Raw genomic sequence first — 14956 nt, 5'->3', positions numbered from 1 at the left:
AGTTCTGTGGGCTGTGTTATGCAGGAGATCAGACTAGATGATCACAATGGTCCCATCTGGCCTTGGAAGCTATGAATCTAGGTTACATGTACAGACTTCAGATCATACTTTTATGTGAAAGTTCTAGCTGTGTTTTGAACTTAAGATTCATAAGAATGATTAAGGCTCTAATGTTACTAAAAGCATAGAAGACATCTACACCTGGATTTTGCTCACTGTTTTATTTACCTATTTTGTCAAAGTTTAATAAAGCCTCTTGGTAACTTACTCAGTGACTAACTTTCTTGTGGGTCGGGCTATCTTGTCATACAACCTCTGTTTCAGTCAGTGGCAGTGGCTGAGCTAACAGCAGCTTGACTCAAGAGAAATTAATTTGGGGAAGTTCTATGGCCTGTGTTCTGCAGGAAGTCAGACTAGGCGATCACAGTGGTCCCTTCTGGTGTCGGAATATAAATCCCTGAAAGGGAGCTGCTTGCAAGAACCTTTCCAAGATGTCACTCCACTCCTTGTTCGGAGGGAGCCTGGATCTATCATCTGTAATTCATGATGAGACGCTCATCTCTTCTGCTAGCCATTTGTTGAAGAGGTATCAAACATGGGTGTTATAATTTTGACTGAATAATATTTTAATCCTCTGTATCTGGAGTTCTTTGCAGTACTGGTGACATGAAACAAATTTAAAAAAAAAAAAAAGAAAAAAAAATTAGCCACAATGAGATGTCCAGGAGATCACTTAATAGTTACTGCAATCTTATGTATGTAGACTAGTCTCTGTTCGGTGCTCAAGCCATCCAAATTCTAGATTGCAGATTCTCTGGGGCAAGGATCTTATATACCTGATATTCTGTAAGTGTGACAGTCAGGCTCCGGACACCCCAACTGGAGAACAGGGTGTCTGAACCCCAAAGCGTAAGCAGTTGAATCAGCTGGTAGTATACAATGTCCTTGTGTATGAAAACATGTGGAGTAAGATCTTTTATGAAAGCCTGTAATGTTCTGAATTTGATGGTCATTATGACCTGTATACAGACTGTGGTTATGAATTCATGTATTTGAGTAGGTATAAAACGGTGCTCATAATTTATGCTGCTACATTCAGCTCCACCACACAACAAGGGGGTGGTCAGCCAGGTGGGGGAGGAGGATCTGACTCCCCCAGGCAGAGGAGACTAGCTCTAAGCACCTAGCATTATATAACCAGGAAGAGACAAATGGTTGGCCATTAGGGTTAATGGGAAAACATTGTGCTAGATTTCCCCACCCTAAGCAACCATGAGTCACCATGCCAGGAGAAAAGAAAAGCCGGGAGGGAGCCCTTAAAAAGAAACGGAAGTTTTCATTCTGAGGGGTGGCCTCTAAGCAGGGAGCTGTCTGTGAAAGGCTGGATGCCCTCTATGACAGAGTGTATTCTGGGAAACTGCTCTGTGACAACAGGTAACTTATATGAGACTAAATCCCTTTTCTAATATACTGTATATACTCGATCATAAGCTGGTTCATTTATAAGCCGATCCCCCCCACTCCCCACCCCCAAGATGGATAAGTAAAAATGGAAAATTTTTATGACCCATTTGTGACAGTGTACCCCATAAGGCTTTATGGGGAGGGGGTGCTTATAAATGTATGTATGACATAACTGGAATATGTTTTATGCTGCCTGTGCCATGTAACATATCTCCGTAAGGGTTGTGATCTACTATATCTATTCATCCTATTTGTACGTATATATCATTTTCTACTCAAGCTTAAGAATATGTGGTGTATGCTTGCATGATTTCTAAGTAAGCTTTGTGAGGCATTTGGTCAGCTTCTTTAGGAAGGAATTTGCCAGGTTAAGTACCTGATCAGGAGACACTTAGGGAACAATGCATCTTGGAATGCTCCAATCCACATGAGAAGTCTTCCTGGAGACATGCAAGATGCCAGGTGGACAATGCAAAGACTGAGTCATGCAGGGGCATGTGACTTGCCCAGGTGACTCCAAAACTCCATCTTGGAGCTGGGCTTTGCAGAGGAGGGAGGTCTCCACCCACAAGAGAGAGTCTACTTAAACCTGTGGGAGACCCCTCCATTTTGTCTTCAGCTGGCTAAAGAAGGAGCCTCTCCACCCCCCCCAGGATACTTGAAGGAGACTGAAACAAAGGACAGTAACTACAGGGGGTGTGAGTGATTGCTGGACCCAGGCTAAAAGGAGATTAGCCTGTAGAAGGGAGCATTCTGGAACTGGTGAGGAAAGTATCTGTATTCAGTTTGTTTAGGCATAGATCTGCGCATTTTGTTTTATTTTGCTTGTGACTTACTTTGTTCTGTCTGTTACTACTTTGAACCACTTAAATCCTACTGTCTGTATTTAATAAAATCACTTTTTATTTAGTAATTTACTCAGAGTATGTATTAATACCTGGGGGAGCAAACAACTGTGCATATCTCTCTATCAGTGTTATAGAGGGCGAACAATTTATGAGTTTGCCCTGCATAAGCTTTATGCAGGGCAAAACGGATTTATCTGGGTTTAGACCCCACTGGGAGTTGGGCATCTGAGTGCTAAAGACAAGCGCGCTACTGCGAGCTGTTTTCAGGTAAACTTGCAGCTTTGGGACAGGAGATTCAGACCCTGGATCTGTGTGTGGAGCCAAACAGGAGTGTCTGGCTCAGCAAGACAGGGTGCTGGAGTCCTGAGCTGGCAGGGAAAACAGGAGCAGGGGCAGTCTTTGCACATCGGGTGGCAGCTCCCAAGGGGGTTTCTGTGATCCAACCCGTCACACCATTCATAAGCCGACCCTATAATTCAGGGGTCAGCAAACTTTGGCTCCCGGGCCATCAGGATAAGCCGCTGGTGGGCCGAGATGGTTTGTTTACCTCAAGCGTCCGCAGGCATGGAAGTAAAACTAAGTAAAGAAAGTGTCCCAGCGCGTCAGTTGCTTACCCCGAGGGCTGGGACAGCAACTGGTGGGGAAATTTTTTTTGCAGGGGAGAAGCTGGGGGTCAGGGGAGTAACCCCTGTGACCACCCCACACATGACCCAACCCCTAGCCCGGGACCCCCACACTCTCCCCATCCCATCCCTTCCCACCTTATCTGCGGAGGGCCAGGGGAGGATGTCTCTGGCCTGGCTGGAGCTGCTCCAGCAGGCTGGGCAGTGCCAGACCAGGCGGCGCGGCCGCAGCATGTTCTAGCGGTCTAGGCCTCCGACGGGCCGGGCTGCGCAGCAACAGCCTGCTCTGGGAGGTGGAACCGAGCGGCACGGCTGCAGCCTGCCAGCCCCGGAGCTGCAGCTCCTTCGGAGGCTGGGGGGAGAGCAGCGTGGCCAGAAGCAGAGAGACTCTGGCCTCTCCTCTTCCCTTCTGGCTCTGCTGGCGGTGCTGCCTCTCCTTGCCCCCTCTGTTGGGGGGAGGGGCTGTGTCCCACCTCCCCTTCTCTATACCCGTTCATAAGCCGACCCCCTTCTCTGGGGCTTCCCTTTTTTACTAAAACATTTCGGCTTATGAACGAGTGTATACGGTAAGCGTAAAGCCTGAAGTTGCGTTTTTATGTTCGTTTTTGTGTGTGTAATTTGCATGCGTTTGCTTTTTCTTATGATTTCCTCTCTGAATCTGTGGTTTTTCTATGAAATAAACTTGTCGTTAATTTTTACCTTAAGCAGGTCTCTCGTGTGCAAACTATGGCGCGTGTGTGCCAAAGTAAGCTGGTGTCTGCGGGGCTGGTTTCACACCTTCGGGGGGGGCTGGGGGAGGGTGATGAACCAGAGGGGGAAAGTCAGAGTGTCTGTTAGTTAAGAACTCAAGAAGGATGGATTTGGGGCGACTAGAGAGCAGCAGGCCTGTTGGGGTCACCCTGCAACGAATAAGTGGGCTGGTGAGAGCCAGGGTGAAACTTTATGCTTGGGGGCTGTTTACTGGTGTCCTGGCTCTGAGCCATAGGTACGAGGTGACCGAACTCCTTACTGCTCTGGGCAATCCCCAGAACATCAGAGTAAGGCACCTCCCCCACTTTCAGGTCCAGAACAAATAATAATCCCTTGTAAAAGCACCTAGAGCCGTCGGGGATAAGTGCTTGAAAGAAGTGTAAACTAATAGAGTAGAATTATGGACCTGGTGACAGCTCTGCTATGATCCTTTCTAGTTAATAACCTCATGTAATGGGCCTACAGCTCAGTACATGCATAATTAGATGCTCTTTGCTATAATTTTTATTTTAAAATATCTTTGCGTGGGATTCAACAGTGTTGAGCAACAGAGCATAGCATGGGTCATAAAATTATGGCAACTAATTAACTATTGTCATATAATTCTGTACCATAGGGAAGGGTGTAGCTAAAAAATAGAATATACATTATAAAAAAAACCCTCAATCTTAGCTAGCCCAGGCTATTACTGTATAAACCAACTTTCACCCATCGCCTAAATCAGCCTAGGTGCCCAGATACTAAAGGTTGGCTCAGTTTTGGCACTTGGGTCGCTGAACCTGTTCACGTACATGTGTGTTGCTTCCTTGTGGTTGCTGGAGAGCGCCCAATCAAGCTCGTTCTTCAGCCCGTGGAATTTGAATATTGGATGCTATCGTCTTTGGCTGAGGTAGATCGGCTGTACTGTTGAATGGCTGTGTTTATTTCTTGTAGGAAGCACTCGAGGTGATTACAGGTACTTGCTTATGTCTGCCTGGGGCCTTGCTATTGCTCATCATGTCGATAAGGTGTTTTGGGAAGGGGTGTGTGTGTGTGTGTGTGTGTGTGTGTGTGTGTGATATATCTTCAGGCTGTATAAAAGAACAATCTCAGCAAAGCTGCTGCCTTTTAGGAAACTCTGGTTCTTAAAAACTTTTTTGGGGGGATGGGAAAGGTTTGAACAAGGAATTGGTGGTAGTAGGGAAGTCTGTGAGGGGTTTGCAATGGAGGAGGCTATACAGGGTTGGCAAGATCTCCTATAGGCTTGTTTTCAAGACTAATTTTAATATTTGCAAACATAAAAACAAAGGAGTTTACAATGTACTTACATCTCTGGGTAGACATGCACAATAAACACAAAGAAATGCCCTTCTTACCTGCTTTCTATATAGGCCTCTGTAGCAATTCTGCCCCGGTCAAAGCCACTCCTCCTCTTCCCACTTTCCCTCTCTGATTTCCCATGTAGGGAGCAGTCTGTCCTCCACAGGATTAGCACCCCCTTTCTGCTCTGTATCCAAGAGTTGCAGGTCCCAACAGAGCTTTCACCCTTGTGGAATTAGACTCTTGCATTGTTCCTTGCAACCCCATGCTCCAGAGGCCACAATAGTGTATCGAAGTATGCAAAGAATGCCCAGGGAGAAAGGAGAACTGAAACCAGAGCGATCCATTCAGTTGGAGGTTCATGAGCTTCATGGCTTTAGTTGCTATCATTTTATCATCTGTTTGCAAACTGTACATTTCATAATAGCAAATACTTATTTATGCCCCTGACTGCAACAAGGAAGCCTGAATGTTTTTTGTGCTTGAAAGCTGAAGGGGAAAAAAATTCCTGGTTATTAGTGACTGGTGAAAAATCAATCTGAAGGAAGGATGTGGCTTTGTTAGAAATAATAATAGAACACAATTTACACTTCACAAGAAATTATAAAGATTGTTCCACCCTCTAGACAATGGACCATTCCTAGATACCGAGAGCCAACAGTTTCCTGTAATACACTCCAGAGACACACGCGCGTGCACACACTCGCCTGCTGCTTTACTAGCAAAACACAGCTTTCCAGCATGCTGTCAGGCCCCTGTTAAGATAATTTTTTTTTTTTTAAAACGGGGATGAGGAATACCGTGGTGGCGCCAAGGAATTCCAGGGAGAGTAGTGGCCAGAGACAAGTGGTCTGGGCCTGACTGGGTATCCTTCTACACACAATGGTCACATTTCCTCACATGAATACCAAAGGCCTTTTTATGTCTACTGGCACAATGCTGACCCAGGGATTACATCTGATAACTCCTATTTTAGAAGTGTGATGTCAGTGTGGGATGTTGGGCTCTTAGGGTTTCCTATACTATAATGGAAAGTGGATACACCAATTGTGTTGTCACATTGTGGAGAGGGGTGGTCTCCCTTCGAGCTTCCTGATCAGGGTATTTTCAAAACACTGTTTACAAACTTAACCCCCCTTCCCCACACCCCCACACACGCCCTCTTTTTGAGCCTAATGCAAGTATTTATACAAGAGGTCTGTGCTAATCCTAGCTCCTTCACAGTGGATCTGCTTAGAGGCGGCTGGGAGCCTAGATGTTTTTGTGAGAGTTTTATTTAGTGCCCTATTTGAGCAGATTACCATTTTAAATGGAGTATTTTCCAGCACGATGGTTAGGGCCAGATCAGTAGATTATTTTTCTTGCAGGTATGAAAACCTGTTATTTCAAGAGAATCGGCTCTGCATAGTGATTTGTGTCTGAACATTTCAGTTAATAACAGAAGTGGGGTGGTGTCTTTCTCTAGTCACAAGTGCCTTTGTGCGTTTTCCCCCCTCCCACACCTTCTATGAAAGAAACTCCCAGTCAGAATTCATCAAGCCAACACCTTGCTCCCCTTCCAGTTTTCCCTCAAAACTAACAGCTGACTAACAGTGAGCTGTGATCATCTGGCTAAGAACTATGCACATCCCCTTAGACTTGTTACCCTGTTACCTTCCCCCACCCCCAAGCTCACTCGTTTCTCTCATTCACTCATTATGGCTCTTAAAATGTAAGCTATTTGGGGGGGAGGAAATGCCATTGCTTATGTCAGAGGTTCTAAAACTGTGGTCCACAGACCACCAGTGGTCCGCGAGCTCCATTCAGGTGGTCCGCGGATAGTTCCCTCTAAAGTGCGCGCCTGGGCGGCCGCACACAACAGAATGAAGGGCCACCCAGCTAATTAGTGGAGCAGGTGTGGCTCCACTAATTAGGTGCCTGGACTCTGGAGAAGACGCACATCAGGTGAGGTGGTAGCCTTGGGCGGGGGGAATAGGGGGTAGGAGGCAGTGGGTGAAAAGAGGGGGTCGGGGGGAATTTGGGATGTGCAGGGCTGCGGCGGCCAGAGAAAGGCGACTTTCCCCAGCTCCAGGGCTGCGGCTGCCAGGGAGAGACGGCCCTCCTTCCCAGCCCCAGCTCTGCGGCTGCTGTGGTGGGGGAGAGACACCCCCCCCCTCCTTCCCAGCTCCAGCTCGGGGGCTGCCGTGGCAGGGGAGAGCGGGCACATCCATCACATTAGAAAGGTAAGACGTAAGGTATTAAAATGAGTTGTGTGCTTTTATTTGTAAAACAAAAAAGTTTATTATTATGGGTTTTTTTTGTATAGCACTTTTATCCAAAACTCTTTAAATAGTTAGCTAACAGTACAAACAACATTTGGAAAGATCATGAAGTGGTCCGCCAAAACCCTCAGCAATTTTCAAGTGGTCCGCGAAAAAAAAAGTTTGAGAACTTCTGGCTTATGTTGTACAGCACCTGATACAATGGGGCATCGTCTGGTCGGCCGTAAGGTTCTACCACACTGTAAATGTAAATCGTGATAGTGGCAGCAGCCGCATCGTTTTGTGACCATTGGGGATAGAGGGCCAGTATGTGTGAAAAATCAGTATGGAGTGCGGGGCAATAGGTGCCTATATAAGACAAATCCCCGAATATTGGGACTATAAAATCGGGACATCTGGTCACCCTAATTGGGGACCAAATTTTGATCTTACACCTGAGAAATTTCATAGTAATTAGATCCCTGTGAGGGAAGATGGAAGAATTATTCCTAGGGGCTAGGGTTGCCAACCCTCCAGGATTGGCCTGGAGTTCCCCAGAATCGGCATTGGTTTCCCGGTGACTATTGAAAGCAATCCAGGAGATTTTAATAGGATATTTTAAGAAAATGACATTGTCGTGTTGGGCGGGGGGAATCTCCCGGAATAGCTTTAGTCAGAATTGGCAACCCTACTAGGGGCTCTGATTTTATTTAGGGTTTAAATCCTCAAACTCATTTTTCTCCCCAATGCCGAATCTAAATGTCAAAATTAGAGTTACATTGGGGGTGGGAGGGAGAAGTTCATGTGAAGCTGAGTGCCTTGATCGCTTGTCCGTTTGCTGCTGATAGCGCACTGCTAGAAATCAGGAAGACCGAGGCTCAGGTTTTCAATGCTGGCTGTTGACCAGCTTGAAATGAAAGGCCCTCAACAAAGTCACTGAGTGAATACTCAGGGCAACCAGCAAAGCAGAAGAGCCGTTTGAACTCCTGCCGCTGGAGCGCCCCTCTCAAGAAAGTGGCGTAAGTTGAGTTTCTGTCACCGCTCACAGTGCCCCCACTGTGTTCTGTGTCAAAAGTGTGGCCTACAAATTACATAGCTCCTGAAGAAAACAAAATGGCAGGATGGTCGTTGGTGCTGCAGTCCACGGTGCATGCCAGTGCTGTTAGAAATGTGTTTTAATTTGTTTGAGTCCTTGGGGAAAAATCACCAGCTCTGATACAGAATTATTAGCTTTTGTCTAAGTGCCCAAACACTATCACTTCAGAACCTGAAAGTAAGACTTTTAACTAGAAAATAATGAAATTGTTCTTATTTCGCTCAGTTTTATTCGCTGGAGTTGACTTATTTTATTATGCTAGTACTTGGAGGAATCTACTGGGTTCTGGACCCTTCTGCTGTGACTGCTGTGCTAAAAAGCCAGTCCCTGCCCCAGAGATTTTAAATGTAAGGGTGGGTCTACATACAACTTGTGCACTGTCCCGTAATGTGGAGACATCTCAAAAACGTATGGTTGTGATTTTTGCAGACCCCAAAGGCCAGTCCTGGGGGCCTAGGAGGGGAAAGGAAATTTGAGTAAACCAATTGCTTTAGAGAAAGTGGGTGACAAGCAAGCAACAAGCTTTCAAACCTACCATTCAGTTTGTTTTCAAGGCTGCCTTTGCATAGAAAAATTCTGGCAGTTCCTCTTTAAAAACGAAATCTGAACTTTCTTTTGCATTTCCAGGTTGTCCCAATCATGGGAAGTTAGCAGATTATGCAGCGGCTGTCTCAGAGAAAACTTTTCCCTTAGGTGCATAAAGTAAATGTCATAATAAACATCCAATCATCCTATTTATGAATCTTTGTCATGTCAGACCCATCCTTGTTAAGATGTAGAAGCTAATCTGTCCTATTAAAGTCTGCTTGCCACTGCAGATGGTTGGAAGGAGTCTTTGTTCTAGGTACTAGATAATACTATAATAAAACAGAGAGAAGCAATGGTGCACTGCTAGGAGTTCTGAATGCCCATATGCAAAGCCACAAGTGTGAATTTCAACATGGTGCAATTTGTCATGGTCACTGTAAAAGTATTTTAAACTCCTGATGAATTTCTCACAGCTCATCTGAGCAAACCGGTAGGGGTGTGTGTGTGTGTGTGTGTGTGTGTGTGATACAAATCATAATGTGTGATACCTAAGCACAGGTTCTGATGTACATCTGGGGTTTATTCGCTGATTTTTTTAATTGATCAATTTTTAAAAAAATCTCCAGACAAACTGGAGTACAGTCTAACAAATGCAAGGTTAGAATCCTTGCCCTATTATTGGTTTCTGTTTGCTACATGCAGAGATATGTAAAGGTAATGAAAGTACTATATTTATTATTTTTTCATAATAGATTTTCAAACCACATTCTTGGTTGGGATTTTTAAAACTTTATTTTCAGCAAGGAGGAGCATGAAGAATAGAATTGAAAATACAAAATGACCGTGGTATGTTCATTCATTCTTAGATATTTTTAAAAATATCTATTCTCCCCCCACCCTCTTTTTTTAAATTAAATGATTTTATGTAACTGCTTCCAGCTGTTCAGATTAGATCCGTGTTTGATGCATTCTGTCTAGCTCTAATTTATACTGTGTTAGCTCAGTCTGGGGTATCTAAGCACCAATATCCAGTAATCCAAGAAAACACACAAAGACAAAGGCCACTAAGAAGCTCCTGCAACACACATGCCCCAGTGTGTTAGCTATGTTCATTCAGTTTCAGATTCAAGAATTCCACTAGATCAGAACGGGACAGTGTTATTAACAAGGAAGACTTGCATGATATGCTTCCTTTCCTGGGAAAGCATCCAAGTTGTGTTCTTGGATACTGTGATGAATGAGGCTCCAGGCCTTATAAAACTTCCATACATTCCTTAGGATATTTGATGAGAAGTTTAAATGGCGCTGGTCCAGAAGATGTAATCAGAGATACGTTTGCTTGCTTTTGATGATGAAGCAAAAAAGTTCATTCAAGAAGATTACTTGAGAGACTTGCTGATGGTAATTGGACTGGTTTACTGCTGAGTTAGTAGATGAGCTGAACAGAGAGGGTCATGAAGTGGCGAAGTGTAACTTCGATTATATTAGATTCATGCACCTCTGTAAGGATGGAGCAAGGACAGACTGCAGCTAATCAAACACCCACAGATCTATTTTATTTTGAGTCTCATTTCATTTCTTTGAGTGGTGGTGTTGTGTTTTTTTTTTTTTTTTTTTTTTTTTTCTCGAGCCACCGATCGCATGCTTTTGAATTCCTCTCTGTTTTTACTGATTCCCAGTCTCTCTAGCACACTTCTGCCTGTGTAATTAGACTGTAAATGGAGGCGATTGTAAAGGGAAAACATTTGGGAATAATGAAGAGCAACTATAAAAGCCTAGGGAAAATGCTCATTGTTTCTGGTCACTGGAGGCTTACGTTTTTATACTAAATGCCATTTTCAAGTAAAGATGACTTATAAATCAAATATTCCTGGCAAAGATATTTTAATGATCATAACTTTCATATGGAGAATTGCATAATCTATAATACTTCAAAGTTAATTGCACTTTAATAACTAGTTGATTGATGAAAGAAATGGGTGTAGCCTCTGCACTCTGAGATTCTCTATGGCAAATAGTTATTACATCTGAACTGCCTTATAATATTTCACTGTGCTTAAAGGGGTGCATGTGCGGGCTTGTCTTCCCTGTAGAGTTAACTTGAGTTGTAACTCATGTGTTGCCCCAACTTGAGGTCCATCCACACACGCTAAACCCTTAACTCAAGCGTGGTAGTACTTTTTACCTTGAGGGGGATATATGTGCTCAATTGTGCACAACTTGTCAGCTGCTAATAAAATCATTCTGTGCACTGAGCCATTCGCTTTCTGCAGCTCCAGTGTTCTACCGAGTGGCAGCTCTCTCTAGAGCAGGGGTTCTCAAACTGGGGGTTGGGACCCTTCCGGGGGACACAAGGTTATTACATGGAGGGTCGCGAGCTGTCAGCCTCCATCCCAAACCCTGCTTTGCCTCTCACATTTATAATGGTGTTAAAGATATAAAAAAGTGTTTTTAATTTATATGGGTGGGGGGAGGTCGCACTCAAAGACTTGCTATGTGAAAGGGGTCACCAGCACAAAAGTTTGAGAACCACTGCTCTAGAGCAGTGCTTAACTCAAGTTAATTCTGCAGTGAAGACATAGCCTGTGTGTCTGGTGGACCCCATCTTCTGCTGGTGTCAATCCGCTTTATTTCCACTGAAGATAACGGAGTTAAGCAGAGCACCAGTTGAGGATGTGGCCCAGGTAGTACTTGTAAACGAGAGGGGGAGTGGATCCAAAATATTTTTGCATATAAAAATAAGATAATAGAAGCAGTTCAGCCATTTAAAGATGTGGTTTTAAAAAAGCCAATTTAGAAAAGATTAGTAGCTTTTAATAGCCCTGATTGTACTCTACCCAGTCACGGCTCCACATACAGAAGTTCTCTTGCACTTTTTACTTCTTCAACAAAGATGGGTTCCGTATTTCCATTAAACTCAGTGGCATCGTGGAAGAGTTGTTTATGCATTTTCACTGTATTTTTGTGTCCTAAAACAATAAAGGACTGAAAATACAGTGGTGCTTTTGGTACTGTGAAGAGGAAAGGAGGAATTTTTAACAGAAGTGCAATCCCAACAGATATGAATTCAGACCTCTGAAATATAGGGCAGACGTTTTATCCACTGGCCATTCAACTGTCTTTTTGGTTAACATACATGGGAAATTACTTACTTGATACACCAGAGGTAAACACTCTTTTTTAATATTACAGTACAAATGTATGGAGGCAGAAAGTATTTCCTAGAGTGTTTCCTACTTCATACCAACAGCTATAGATATGCAAAATTTTCTTAATTGATTATGAATTTATTTTGCTGTTTGGAGAGGATTGGGAGTAGGAATTTCCTATGCTTTGCTATGCAGTTCTCCATAATTTAGGTAACAAATTAAAAATCGCTTTACTATATATTGTGTGGCTAGCAAACAGAGGTAAGAATTTAGAATACAGAATCACATTCAAATGATTTTCTCAGTGCCTTTTTCTAAAGCGTGTAATATTACTCACAAAATAAGTCGACAAAAACTCGAAAAATAGTTTGCAGTTCTTGGTCTTGTCAAGGTAATGCCATAGAGTTTGATCATTTATAAGTAGGTGGTGATGTTTTCCCATCCTGTCTCCATGTCGTCATGTCACAGTCTGTCACAACTGCTCCACTGAAGTCAATAGGAGGTTTTTGCATTAATTACTGTGAATGCATGGTTGGACTCTAAATGAGGAAATACTTTTGATCCTTTGAAACATTTTGTCAGTAAACCTGAATGAGAGACAGATGTGTAGGATACAATTATATATTTTACCTACTGGATTGGGGATTAGATGAAAATCATCTTGTCACTAATGGAAAAAATCATATTTTTGCAGACGCTTGAAGCATTTTGCTGACTTATTTCCATTTTTTTTTATGTTGATTTCAATATTGAAGAAAATTTCTGTACACGGAATAGCTCTTTTGTTGCTGCAGTCACAAATTTGTCTGGAAAGATTATTAAATGTTGCCCATGTCAGACCAAAAAGCTTCGTTTGTCAGTAGAATGATAAACTTTCACCTTGCATTATATTGTAGAATATTTGCAAAGCCTTCATTTGATGCCTGTTGCCTGTCAGATACCTACGATTGTAAAATTCTTCTCAAATTCTTTTCCAGTAGAAAGTGAAAGTGCTGGCTGTGTTTTATTACATACATCTAGAAAGGTAAGTAGCAGTTTTGTTCAACTGATTAATCCTTTTTAACTCGCTCCTGTAAATCATAATATGTTAATAGAAAAAGTAAAATTGATCATTTCTGGCCTAATCAGAAGACGTTTCAATGCCTTGTCTCTCACAATACCTTTGTTTCTATTTACATCCAAAAAGCCATGTACTGTCCTCCTTTTCCAAACACAATTTATTTTGCCATCAAAATCTAATATCCTTATTATTGGGCCATATTACTTCATCGCTTGCTCTCATGAAACTGCCTGAAAGGTGCTCCAAGCTTACACAGAGCAATACAGTCTCCTTAGCTTTCCTCAAACTTAAAAACAAAAGCACCCAATAGACATTGTAACTGTGTGATTCAGTTTCCTGTTTATCCCAGCTAATCAGATCTGCCTTCAGGAGGTTCAGCAGGAGTGAACTCCCTTGAAGCAGTGTAGCCAAAGAGGATTATTGTCGAATAATGTTTATTTTGCACTTAGTTCTGCGGCCATAACATGTTAGTGCTAACAGAGAAATGAAAAAATTCATATAAAAACCGCATTACTTCAAACAATTTAATAAATAGGTAAATCAACCAGAAAGCGTGTTGCAAAGGAAATGGAAACTTACCCAATGTCACTTACAATCTAGAATCTTTGCAATCCTGTGGGAACTGGAAACTGACAGAGAGACCGTTTAAATGTGTGGTGTTCCCTTTCTAAATCTTTTTGACTCATTCCCCAATTTCCCACCCTCCCACGAGCTCCAAAGTAAGACTTGCTAGTCCTTCAAAACCCAATAGATTACATAAATATAATTATTAAAACTATTATAATTTTGGGCCAGATTTTGAAGCTTGGATTCTTTATGTGCAGAAATCTGTATTTAGACACTTAAGTGCCTGTTTTAGGTTCCTGAAACCATATCCATGCTTAGGCACTCTAATTTAGCATTTATATACCTAAAATGGGTATTTAGATGCCTAACTTCAGGCACACATGTTTGGAAATTGGTTTAAATAGTTTAAGATTTTCCCTCTCCACAAAAAAAAAAAACCCCTAAAACGTTTTGGGTGCTAAACAGAATAAAACAGTCTCTTAAAACCCAAATTCTAACCACAAAAGAGAGTTCATTTTTAGAAAGAAGAAACAAAAGGAAGACAGTAGTGAAGAGGTAACAGTTTGTTTGCTTTTTAAATTGAAAGATGTATCTCACCTATTTGTATACAGGTAGCACTAAAAGGATTTTAGGGCATAATTACTATTATTTATTCTTCAGTCTGTCATATCTGCTTTGACCAGGATTAGCTAAGGATTCTGTGGCCAATTCCCTTGACCCCAGAGGAGGAAGGGTTCAGAGGAGGACTGGTTCAGAGGCCTTGTGATGTTGTGCTCAGATGTGCCGGTGCAAGAGACATAGATGCACCCAGACCAGTGATTCTCAACCTGTTTATCACTGTGGGTTGCATATGCAACTCTCTATGCTTTAGGGGGGGAGAGGGTGCATCCACACAATATTTACACATCATGTATGGCCCTGAGGATGTCACATGGGCTGCAGCTGTGTGCTGATTGGGCCTGCAAGTTGAGAACCACTGACCTAGAGAGTATGGATGTATTTCTCCCCCCGTCCCCTTTTTTTTAAACTGGATTCTCACTTTTGTTTGGAATTTGCTCCTTTCTGGTGAATCCTTCACTGTGAATGCCAGAGTAGTTGGCACTCAAAGCATCTTGCAAGTCACGGGCCACCATGTTATTTGGGTTGCTCAGGGTAGGGGTAAGGAGTTGCTTTTCTGCCATTCTCCCACACTAACCCTCATCTGCAGCCCGAAGTCCCCAGATAGAACACGTTCAGAGCTGTCACCGTCTTGTTTTCAGGAAGACACTGCTGTACTTCAGGGCACCCTTCCCCAGCCAGCCATCTGCCATGCTGGCTGAATGTATGCCTCCT

The 14956-nt window shown here is 43.0% G+C and overlaps 1 protein-coding gene across 1 annotated transcript in view; it reads left to right on the top strand.

Moving 5' to 3' along the window:
- The window catches only part of SLC4A11 (solute carrier family 4 member 11), a 148760-nt gene that overhangs the window by 53655 nt on the left and 80149 nt on the right, over positions 1–14956 (top strand). Inside the window, exon 4 of the mRNA XM_034772551.1 lies at positions 12975–13021. Within this exon, the coding sequence (XP_034628442.1) occupies positions 12975–13021 (47 nt within the window). The remainder of the gene's footprint in view (positions 1–12974; positions 13022–14956) is intronic.

Source organism: Trachemys scripta, chromosome 5, assembly GCF_013100865.1.
Source record: "Trachemys scripta elegans isolate TJP31775 chromosome 5, CAS_Tse_1.0, whole genome shotgun sequence".
Classification (NCBI taxonomy): Eukaryota; Metazoa; Chordata; order Testudines; family Emydidae; genus Trachemys; species Trachemys scripta.
Note: the sequence above shows the minus strand (reverse complement) of the source record. Positions and strands in the feature narration are given on the sequence as shown.